General features: G+C 46.5%; 1 protein-coding gene across 1 annotated transcript in view; it reads right to left on the bottom strand.

Annotated features, from left to right (window-relative positions):
- Positions 1–1,160: 1,160 nt before the first annotated feature.
- The window catches only part of mael (maelstrom spermatogenic transposon silencer), a 31,642-nt gene continuing 20,595 nt past the window's right edge, over positions 1,161–12,207 (bottom strand). The window contains exons 9-12 of the mRNA XM_033033392.1: positions 8,333–8,395; positions 7,457–7,586; positions 6,263–6,332; positions 1,161–1,958 (exon numbers count right to left, since the gene is read on the bottom strand). Coding sequence (XP_032889283.1) covers positions 1,831–1,958; positions 6,263–6,332; positions 7,457–7,586; positions 8,333–8,395 — 391 coding nt within the window. The 3' untranslated portion in view covers positions 1,161–1,830. The remainder of the gene's footprint in view (positions 1,959–6,262; positions 6,333–7,456; positions 7,587–8,332; positions 8,396–12,207) is intronic.

The following is a 12,207-nucleotide window of genomic DNA, read 5'->3' as shown; positions in this document are numbered from 1 at the left end:
GCCACAAGCGATGCTTCGATATACAAGCTTGACCGTCAAAAAAGAAGGTACACAGTAACACATTGCAGGTATACACAAATAGACGTCAGCGGTGGACAATGAAGTGGAAGGTCAGCGGCTGTGAACGGAGCACAAACTAATTTCCCGCACCCTCTGGAAAGCGCCCTTATGGTCCACGATCGGTTCGGGAGGCAGGACACCGTGACAGATGCAGAGGGGCGGCTGCTGGAGATGACGGTGCGTTTGCGGTGGTCGCGGGTGTTGGTGGAGGCACTACAGCAGCCGGGCGAGCGAGTGGAGCTGCGGCAGAGACACGGAGTGGCGGTGGAAGGAGTCGACGGCATTGCGCTGGGCCAGGCCCACCCCAACTTCACCCATCCAGGGCTGCCAGGCCACAAAGTGAGATATGTAGAAAACTGCACATCTCCTTAGGTCAGATCGGACATTTCAGAGACTTGGAAGTTGCAAGATGGCGCTAGAACATGGTGACTTTCTGCGTGGTGTCCCAGAAGAGGATCCATTGTCTGGATTTGATTGGATAGCCCGCAGAACAAGCTTTTCACTATCTATAGTACACGTGACTAAGTAAGCTAAGCTGGCAGATAGCAAGGAGGAGCAAATATCACAAGGAAGTCCCGTTTTACTGCTGAAAGCTTGCTACTGGACAACCCCTTAAACAATATGGTTCCCCTGTCTTCTGTGCAACTGCATGGGAGGAGTTGCTGCCAGCATAGGTCAGCTATGATCAGATTGAATATCAGGGCAGGTTCAAGGGGCATGATGTTCTACTCCTGCTTATTTTCTGTCCTTGTACTGTACTGCATTCATTTGAATGTGCACCCAGGAGCAGCAGAGGCCAAAGGTCCATTGCTTCCACATGATTATCTACCACACCCAGGTCTATGGACTTTTACCAAGAGGAACAAACGGAAGGGTTCTGCCCTCTTGTAACTGTAGTCGCTCAAAGTTCATACCCTAAATATATTTGATCAAAGGTGTTTTAAAATTCTTTTAGGTTTAAAAATCAAAGTATAAACAATTAAAAAATCAACCACAATTGCCCAACATTGCTTCAATGCCCCTTTTTGTTATTATGCAGAAAAACTTTTTTTTAATTGCATTTTTTGTCACTTATTGGGAGGAATTTAATGCTTATAAATTGGACAATGTAGGTGCTATAAATCACTTTAGGAAGTGCTTTGTTTTCAATCCCATCTTCCTAAACCCATGCTACAAACACCCCTCTTTACACTTCCAGCTTGTTAGTCAAATGTAATTTAGTGCATTCCGTAAGTGAGTAAACAAGTTTCCATTTGTTAATAGGTACAGTATCATTTAGCACCCAGGTTTGCATGCCTAAAGTACATTTTAAAAACTTAAAATATCTCTACAAATTGTCACCAAAGCACACAGATGTTAAATCATTTATTTCACAACAACTTTAACAGGAACAATTTCAGGAACATAGTCATTAGAACACAAAATAATCACATAACTTGGTTCATTTCTCCAGCAAAAGAAAATTCCTATTTAAATTTTTTTAAAGTAATAATATGTATCTCAATTTGAAATTACATGCTACTTGCAGTGTGCAAAATTAGTATTTTTCTATGAAGATTGATTTAACAAAAATTAGTATCTGAATTGTCAATCATGTAACTGTAATCACAAAATTATTTCCCTCAGCAACCCATTATAAGGTTTCACATTATATTTAATAATCCTGTGCCCATGTTATATCCACAGCTGCACCATTTGCAGATACTTAGCTTTGAATACTAAGTGGTTGTATTGTTTCTCTTTAAATTACTTAGTTGTAATTCAGGGCACCTACTGCTGAAATCCTGGTGTTGGGAGAGATGGGAAATTCAGCCAGGCAGCAAGAGTACCTCTCCCTCTCCCAAACCGAGCAGCGATTGGATAATCCATCACACTGGATGTCATAACACCACTTTTACCTACATTGCAAAAGAAGGATTGTGTAAAGACGACAATTCTTTTCAATGATAATACTCAAAAAGGCGTTAAAAATCAAAATTATTTCCTAATATGTTACTGTCAGGTAAAACATAGTTAAGTGAATACTGACAGGTTGCATCACAGCCTGGTGTGATACCTTGGAACGCCGAGGAGCAGTGAATACAGAGTGGTAGTCACTGCCTGGTCTACCACTGGTACTGACCTCTCCACCATCGAAGGGATCTATAGGAGGCGCTGCCTCAAAAAGGCAGCTAGCCTCAAAGACCACACCACCCTCTCGTCTCGTTGCTACCATTGGGAAGAAAGTATAACAGCCTGAAAACTGCGACCTCCAGATTCAAAAACAGCTTCTTCTCAACACCCATCAGGCTCTTGAACACTACAGCACAGTCTTTGGTTGCACTATGGACTATGGTTTTGAACTATTATGGTCTGGTTACTTAGTATTACCCGAATTATTAATTGTAATATGGATTACTGTAAATTTGAATGTGATTGCATTAATGGACCTGCAAAGCTGCAGCACATTAAGAATTTTATTGTTTTGTTGCCGGTGCATAATCTTAACAGGATCTCATCCTGAAACAGTAGCTATTGGTCATTCCAAAGATGCTGCAAATCCTGGTGAGTTTTTCCAGTATTTTTGGCATTTCATCTTTATTACAATGACCATACACAGTTAGCTGATTCCCAACACTGTGCAAGATGGATTTCGCAAGTCTGTTTCAGTTAGCGTCCCAGAAGATGGAGGAAATCCCAGATGAGTTTTCCCTTTTGCAGAGACCTGCTTGCTCAGTCCAGATCAGCTTATTTCCCTGCCATCAGGCTTCTTAACGGTCCTTCCATAAGCTAGGGTAGATAGAGCTCTAGGGGAGGGTGGGGGCAGAGAGGGGAGGGTGGGGGCAGAGAGGGGAGGGTGGGGGCAGAGGGGAGGGTGGGGGCAGAGAGGGGAGGGTGGGGGCAGAGAGGGGAGGGTGGGGGCAGAGAGGGGAGGGTGGGGGCAGAGAGGGGAGGGTGGGGGCAGAGAGGGGAGGGGCAGAGAGGGGGAGGGGGCAGAGAGGGGGGGGGGGCAGAGAGGGGAGGGTGGGGGCAGAGAGGGGAGGGTGGGGGCAGAGAGGGAGGGGGGGGGCAGAGAGGGGAGGGTGGGCAGGAGAGGGGAGGGGGGAGGCAGAGAGGGGAGGGTGGGGGCAGAGAGGGGAGGGTGGGGGCAGGAGAGGGAGGGTGGGGGCAGAGAGGGGAGGGGGGGCAGAAGAGGGAGGGGGGGGCAGAGAGGGAGGGGGGCAGAGAGGGAGGGGGGGCAGAGAGGGAGGGGGGGCAGAGAGGGAGGGGGGCAGCAGAGGGAGGGGGGGCAAGAGAGGGGAGGGGGCAGAGAGTGGAGGGGGGCAGCAGAGGGCAGAGAGGGAGGGGGGGGGCACGAGAGGGAGGGGGGGGCAGAGAGGGAGGGGGGGGCAGAGAGGGAGGGGGGGGCAGAGAGGTAGGGGGGGCAGAGAGGGAGGGGGGGCAGAGAGGGGAGGGGGCAGAGAGGAGGGGGGCAGAGAGGGAGGGGGCAGGAGGGAGAGGGGGCAGAGAGGGGAGGGGGCAGAGAGGGGAGGGGGCAGAGAGGGGAGGGGGCAGAGAGGGGAGGGGGGCAGAGAGGGGAGGAGAGGGCAGAGAGGGGAGGGGAGGGCAGAGAGGGGAGGGGGGGGCAGAGAGGGGAGGGGGGGCAGAGAGGGGAGGGGGGCAGAGAGGGGAGGGTGGGCAGAGAGGGGAGGGGGGGCAGAGAGGGGAGGGGGGGCAGAGAGGGGAGGGGGGGGCAGAGAGGGGAGGGTGGGCAGAGAGGGGAGGGGCAGAGAGGGGAGGGGGCCAGAGAGGGGAGGGGGCAGAGAGGGAGGGGGAACAGGCGAGGGGAGGGGGGGCAGAGGGGGAGGGTGGGGGCAGAGAGGGGAGGGGGGGCAGAGAGGGGATGGGGCAGAGAGGGAGGGGGGGCAGAGAGGGAGGGGGGCAGAGATGGAGGGGGGCAGAGATGGAGGGGGGCAGAGATGGAGGGGGCAGAGAGGGGAGGGGGGGCAGAGAGGGGAGGGGGGCCAGAGAGGGGAGGGGGGGCAGAGAGGGGAGGGGGGGCAGAGAGGGGAGGGGGGGCAGAGAGGGGAGGGGGGACAGAGAGGGGAGGGGGGACAGAGAGGGGAGGGGGGGGCAGAGAGGGGAGGGGGGGCCAGAGATGGGAGGGGGGGCAGAGAGGGGAGGGGGGGCAGAGAGGGGAGGGGGGGCAGAGAGGGGAGGGGGGGCAGAGAGGGGAGGGGGGGCAGAGAGGGGAGGGGGGCAGAGAGGGGAGGGGGGGCAGAGAGGGGAGAGGGGGCAGAGAGGGGAGAGGGGGCAGAGAGGGAGGGGGCAGAGATGGGGAGGGGGGGCAGAGAGGGGAGGGGGACAGAGAGGGGAGGGGGGACAGAGAGGGGAGGGGGGGCAGAGAGGGAGGGGGGGCAGAGAGGGGAGGGGGCAGAGAGGGGAGGGGGGACAGAGAGGGGAGGGGGGCAGAGAGGGGAGGGGGGGCAGAGAGGGGAGGGGGGGCAGAGAGGGGAGGGGGGGCAGAGAGGGGAGGGTGGGGGCAGAGAGGGGAGGGTGGGGGCAGAGAGGGGAGGGTGGGGGCAGAGAGGGGAGGGTGGGGGCAGAGAGGGGAGGGTGGGGGCAGAGAGGGGAGGGGGGGGCAGAGAGGGGAGGGTGGGGGCAGAGAGGGGAGGGTGGGGGCAGAGAGGGGAGGGTGGGGGCAGAGAGGGGAGGGTGGGGGCAGAGAGGGGAGGGTGGGGGCAGAGAGGGGAGGGTGGGGACAGAGAGGGGAGGGTGGGGGCAGAGAGGGGAGGGTGGGGGCAGAGAGGGGAGGGTGGGGGCAGAGAGGGGAGGGAGGTAGATAGGGAAGGTGAAGGACAACTTGTACTATTTGATGTTATTTGAGTGTGCACGCCAGGTTGATTGCATTGGTGGAAACGTGTCTCCCACCCCTGTCCCATTGTGATATATGTAAATGAGATCCATTGTGATTGGACGACTGTGAGATGGCACTGTGACATCATCAATGCAAAGTGCTGCAAGAGTCTCCCACTGAAAAGCTGTTCATTTTTTGAAATAAACAATTAAAACTTAAACAACTTTGGAAATATAGGTTGGAATGCGACGGGAAGATGTTTATCCCGTCAAGGGAAAAAATGTGAGTAGCATGTGTGTAAATGGGAAGGCTGTGGCCAAGCGTTTTGGAAGAAGATACAAATTAAGTAGATTAAAAGAAAGCCAACACAACCCTGCATACACACGGAAATTTAGAATGTTGAGAACAAAGGGAAGAGTTTTAGTATAATACTAGAGTTTTAGTATAATACCGAAGTGCACATTGGGTCTGCTCCCCCAACGCACCGGTTCCCTACCCAATGACCCCATGGGAGACGCTGTCCTCCAACTCAAGGCATTCGTGAACGTAAGATTCCAGCACACCCCTTGCCTCCCTCAGCAGTGTTATTTTTAAAAAATTGCAAATCGCCCTTCCTCTTCTACTCTATCCACTATGACGTCATCAGTTCAAGCTGCCATTGTGATGACACCAGCCGAAGCTGGTCAGTTTGAAATTCAAAAACTTCATCATTTGAAGCTAGTCTGTTTGAAATTTAAGTTAATTAATCAGTAATTTCGAGAAATAAAGCATAAAATGTTCAGTGAAAGTGATCTTGCCTCGAGGTGAAAAAAATGTGTATCAGAATATGTAAAAATCTTGTGAAAGTTGGCATTTTTAAAGCTTTAATTGCGAATAACGTGTCAAATATAGGTTGAAAACTTCACTGAGGCTTCTCACTGCTAGCTGAGCAAATGTAACATCATCATTTGTAGCTGGTGTTTTTAATTTCAGTCTTTTGACCTAATCAATAATGTCGAGAATAAGTCGAGAAATAAAACATGAAATGTTCACATAAGGTGATCCCGGTCTCGACGGGAAAAATGTCAACCGGAATATGTAAATATGTTATCGTTACCACGTAGTTTTTTTGCAAAGATGTAAAGACAACCACATATACACGCACACACTAACAAGATCAGAGTTTTAATAAGTATATGATTGCAGTGATTAATAGCCACAATGCACTGTTTTTTTGGTTGCAAATATTAACAGTAAACATTTTATTTTAGAAGATAAATGTACAGATCCAATGAAAATAATTTATGCTATATCAAAGTACACACAGTGGGTTTTACAAATTTTAATTAGAGATAAAGGATAAGTGATCAATTGAAACAATTAGTTTTAAAAACCAACTCTGCTTACCGCTGGAAATGCTAGCTTCAGAGGGTGAATGGAAATAGCGTCCGGCCGGATTCTGCAAGGGATTAGCTGGCTTTTAACAAAATCAGAAAGTTATTTGCAAATCTACCTCTCTGCTCTACTAAATAAATTACAACTTTTGTTTCCCCACAGTTTGCATGAATAGTGCCCCGTCCTAAATTATCCCTTCAAAAACAGCCAGGGAACTGCATCACAGAGTTTGTTTACTGCAGGAAATGAAAGTAAATACCTGTGGAAATCTGAAATGTAAACATATAATGCTGGCTAAACTCAATTCTGAAGGATAAGAACTATTTCTCATTCCACAGATGCTGCCCGACCTGTTGAGGTTCTCCATTGTGCATTTGTCTTTGTTGGCATTATCATACATAATTAGCTAATTCCCAAAACTCTGCGCAAGGTGGATTTAGCCAGTCTGTTTCTGTTGGTGCCCGTGCAGTCACAGAGAGAAAGTGCAACTCTGCACGGACAGCACCCAAAGTCAGGATCGCACCTTGGTTTCTGGCGCTGTGAGGCAGCAGCACCACCAGCTGCACCACTGTCCAGCCTTAAAAAAGCAGCGAGGTCGAGACTAAAAATTAATAGCAATAACAGTAACCACTGCAAATAACATTTATTGAAGCAACATTTTAGCAAATAATCAAACTAATTATTCAACACCACCACATCTTTCATCCTAAAGCAGGGGACCAACATAACTCTAATGAGTACTTTTGGAACTTTGTTGGCGCCAGAAACACGGTGACCCTTAGTGTGCCAAGTGTCTAGTATACAAAACAAAGAACTGCACTGTACCTAGGAACATGTGACAATAATGTATCATTGAATCATCAAAGGTATTATTGAAACATTGATAAAGATATTTAGTGATGGCAACTCCATTTCTGTGATTGCCGGACAAATAAACCACGTGTTCTAAGCTGCCGTCTATCAATCAAGACCAGAAATGGAATATCTAACCTATGAAAGTCTTCGACAATGGAATAAATCAGGATCCTAATATATTAAAATGCAAAGATTTACAATTCAAGATGTAACTGATTTGTTGTCAAAATGATTTAAAACATATTCACTCTGACAGGAAAAGCTAATTATGTTCAAATACCTTACCACAAAAATAAAACACCCCACAGGAAAATATTATGCCAGAGGATTAGCACATATTGAGTATGTTACCTGACAATAATGATCCAATACTAATACTTTAGGATTCAAGACAGTGCCACTGAACAGCTCTTTTTTTGGAATGTGTGCAGCTGTTATCTCAAAATCGTACACGGAAGCCAATGAATTACTGATGCAGTATCTGAAATGAGCAGCAAAAATGTATAATGTATACCTACATTTTGTGGCCATTGTAACCATAACATGTCACTGAATACATTTCACTATACGAATGTTTGGCTGGAAAATCTTGGTACATTAAAAAAGATTTAAAACATTCTGGATAGAGCACGGAACGCATCTTAATATATGGCAACAGTCCATTTGCTTCACTAATAAACTGGTGATTGAAGTACACAGTAGACACAAGGAGCTGCAGATGTTGGTTTACAAAATAAGAAAAAATGCTGGAGTAACTTGGCAGCATGTTTGGAGAACATGGATAGGTAACATTTTGCGTCGGGACTTCTACAGGCAGATTGTGGTCAGGGTGGGGGTGTGGGGAAGAAATCTGGAAGAGAGGAGGGGCAGGACAAAGCCTGGAGGGTGATAGGTGAATACAGATGAAGAGCTGACTACTCTACATAATGTGGCAAAAATGCTGCATTACATGAGTGGAGTAGCACTTCTTAACTATACTTAATTAAAAATTAACATTCAGCATTTCTCAGAGAAAACACTTGATACTCTGTTTCCTGGGTATTGCAATTCATAGCAAATGTATTTTTGCAAACAGATACAAGCTACGCAAAGTGGACCAAAGACAGGATATGGGGTTAGGAATGTACAGAGGCACTGACTGAAATGTGTATGTGGGACGCACTGCCATTGACCTTATCCGCATTCCAACATGATCAATGATTTTCCTGGAAAAAAAATTACACTTACGCATATTTCTTGGTAGTTGCTAATGCACAATGCATTATGTCATGTTCATCATGCCACCTACACCTAGAGGGGAAGAATGCACTTTGTTTTAGAAACTAATTTCTACCACTTCACATAGATCTAATCACAGAATATTTCATGTAACATCATCCATCGAAAAATATCAGGTTATACATTGCAGGATCTTAATGAGGTATGTTTTATAGCACCTACATTTCTATGTCTAACAAGTTTTAGTTGTAAAGTAGGTGTTGAATTTCTCTTTTTCATTGACTGCAGAAAAACATTACAGTGAATTATAAAAGCTGAGAACTAACAAATGGACAAAGGATCTGTTTAGAATACGTAACCTTTACAAGAAATAAAATTGTTTTGTGCAGAGGGGTCAAATAATTTGGTGATTTCACTTTGATGAGACCACATAAGTTCCACTTACACACTACCGTTCAGTTACTGTGCAGCAGTATTGTGGCAGTTCATGCTGAACCCAGATAAATCTAAGCTTGGAGATCCAATGACCTTTCAGGGAAGGACAGCCAGTTTGTGTGTGGTCTGCCCTGCATGACACCAACCCATACAAATATTTGACTCCCCACTGCCTGCTGAAATGCCGAGCTAATGATAAAATTTTAAAAATAGATGCAAGAAAATTGAATAGTGCATATCTTCTGGTTGGAATTAGTTTAGTTTAGAGATAGTGCGGAAACAGGCCCTTCGGCCCACCGAGTCCGCGTTGACCAGCTCATCCCCGCACACTAACACTATTCTACATACAGTAGGGACAATTTACTTACACCAGGCCAATAAACCTACATACCTGTACGTCTTTGGAGAGTGAGAGGAAACCGAAGATCTCAGAGAAAGCCCACGTTGCCACGGGGAGAATGTACAAACTGTGTGCAGACAGCACCAGTGGTCAGGATCGAACTGGATCACTGCAAGCGCTAAGGCAGCAACTCTACCGCTACGCCACCGTGTCACCCGGAAAGAAAAGATGTTTCAACCTTTGCTGGGTTTATTTCAAATGCTGCAGATAGCACTGGGATAATAAAGGTCATTGATGGTATCCTCTTTACAGAAGGTGTTAATCGAGCAACATGTTTACCAAAAATGCTGCAGTAACTCAGCGGGTCAGGCAGCATATCTGGAGAGGAGGAATGGATGACGTTTCAGGTCGAGACCCATCCGACAGATTCAGGAGAGACGGAGACTAGAGACGTGCAAGGATAAGGTGCAAAAACGACAGATGAAAGACGACAATTGTCAAGGAAATATGGAATAGTTCATTGTTAGCTACGGGGAAGGTAACAACGAGGCAAACAATCAGTAAAATTAATCAGGAGGACAGTGAAACTAGTTGGATAACTAGGATGGGGGAGGGACAGAGAGAGGAAAAGCAAGGGTTACTTGATTAGACAAAGCAATATTCATACCGCTGGGTTGTAAGTTACCGAAGCAAAATATGAGGTGCTGTTGCTCCAATTTGCTTTGGGCCTCACTCTGACACTGGAGGCCCAGGACAAAAAGGTCAGTAGGGGAATGGGAAGGGGAGTGTTTTGCTACTGGGAGATCGCATAGGCCTAGGCGGACTGAGCAAAGGTGTTCAGCGAAACGATCACCTAGCCTGAACGCCTCCGCTCAGTCTGTCTCGGCCTACGCTATCTCCCGGTTGCTGAACACTTTAACTCCCCCTCCCATACTGACCTTTCTGTCCTGGGTTTCCTCCACTGTCAGAGTGAGGCCCAACGCAAATAGGAGGAATAGCACCTCATATTTCGCATGGGCAGCTTACAACCCAGTGGTATGAATATTGATTTCTCCAACTTCAACACTGTGGTTGCAAGTGTTATTTTCTACGCTGTTGTCTGCTGTGGCAACAGCATTAGTGCAAAAAACAACAAGAAGCTGGTCAAACTGGTTAAACGAGCTAGCTCAGTGCTGGAGGGGAGAGTAGACTCTGGGATGGATGTGCTTGAGAGGCGTATGAGGCACAAGGTGCAGGTCATCCTGAAAAACCCCGGGCATCCCCTCCATGTAATTCTGGAGAGTCAAAAGAGCACTCGGAACAATAACCAGCTCCTCTCCCTGCCCTGTAGAACGGAGCGGTTCAGGAGATCCTTCACCCCTGCAGCCATTGGATTTTATAATTCGGACCGCTAGGCTGTAGGGGGATGCATTTTGCAATTTTTAATTTTTAATTGTTAATTATTGGTCTTTTTAAGTATTTATTGCTCTCAGGTAGTGTCCACATTGTATTCTATGTATTTTCTGTCTGCGTTTGTTTTGAATCTGTGGGTTTGTTGGTTGGGGGCTTCTGGACATCTGAATTTCCCTGAGGGGATCAATAAAGTATTTATTATTATTATTTATTATTATTATTATTATTATTATTATTCAAGTAACCCTTGCTTTCCCACTCTCTCCGTCCTTCCCACACCGAAGATCTCCGACTAGCTTCACTCACCTCCTGATTAATTTTACTGATTGTGTGCCTAGTTGTCACCTTCCCCTCAACTAACAATGATCTTTGATCATTATCTGATCTGTCCTATGCACACCTTGACCTTCCATATCTCTAGTCTCCCTCTCCCCGACTCTCAGTCTGAAGAAGGGTCTCAACCGGAAACGTCACCCATTCCTTCTCTCCAGAGGTGCTGCCTGTCCCGCTGAGTTACTCCAGTATTTTGTTTCGATTTTCAGTGTAAATCAGCATCTGCAGTTCCTTCCTTCACATATTTACCAACAATGAAGAGTTGTTGAGACAAAAACACGTAGGCGATAGATGAAAAACAGATAAGGGGAGAGAAAAATAACTCAGCAGATGGAACCAAGTGGGGAGGGTAGAGACAGAGACTGGAGGGTGATAGATGGAACCAGGCAAGGGAGGGTGATTGGTAAATTGAATGTTAGAAGGGATGAGAAAGGTGAACCAAGAGAGAAGAAACTAAGATGGATAGGTATTGTTGATAGGCACATGGAACAAGGGGTGGGAGGGTGAAGAGTCTAGGTAACAAAGGGGAGAATGGAAAAGGTGAGCAGAATGTGAAGGAACCCAGAGTGAGAAAGGGACACAGAGCGAGGTTATCCAAAATGAGAACATCCAGCATTCAAACCACTGGTGATATTCACTCATCATTCAACGTTCCTTCAATTGGAATGATGGTGGGTGAATAACCAACCACCATAAAAGATACGGAAGTGTGCTTTCTATATCATGAACATACAATAATACACCTGCATTAGAGCTACCATGCTCTATGGAGTTACTACAGACCCAATTACGTTCAAGTGGTTTACTGTCATATGTCCCGAAATGGAACAATGAAATTCATACTTGCAGCAGCGCAACAGATATGTACGTTCGAAGTACACATAGTACTTTTTGAAACATTAGGAAGTACAGATAACTTTTCTTAAACACAGGGCTGATAATTGGCATCAATGTGGCCCTGTTATCTTTGCCAGGCTAAAATGTGAACAACCATTACTTAACTTGGACTGACAAGGAAACCGTAACAGGTGTACACGTTAAACCCACTCTGCATCTACAGTTCACGACTGTACATAGGCAGAGGACTGCAATTTAATCCCAATGGTAAACGAGTCTTCATTTTGTTAACAGACTCTTAAATGTACTTAGTTGGAGCTCCACCATGCATTAGTTAGTACATCAACTTCAAGTACTGTTTTTCCAATTTTGGAAAAAAAAATGTGATCACTGATAAATAAACAAGCTCATTTAATTCCAATAATACATAATCCTTTAACATAGTTAGATCCACAAATGTTGCAATGGTTATAACTTGTCTTCTTTATGAAGTGAACGAGATATTTCTTTGATCTTCACAAAGTGCTGAAGGAATTACATCCTGCTA

Source organism: Amblyraja radiata, chromosome 14 (assembly GCF_010909765.2).
Source record: "Amblyraja radiata isolate CabotCenter1 chromosome 14, sAmbRad1.1.pri, whole genome shotgun sequence".
In the NCBI taxonomy this organism is placed as follows: domain Eukaryota; kingdom Metazoa; phylum Chordata; class Chondrichthyes; order Rajiformes; family Rajidae; genus Amblyraja; species Amblyraja radiata.
This window is presented reverse-complemented; position numbering and strand designations above follow the sequence as displayed.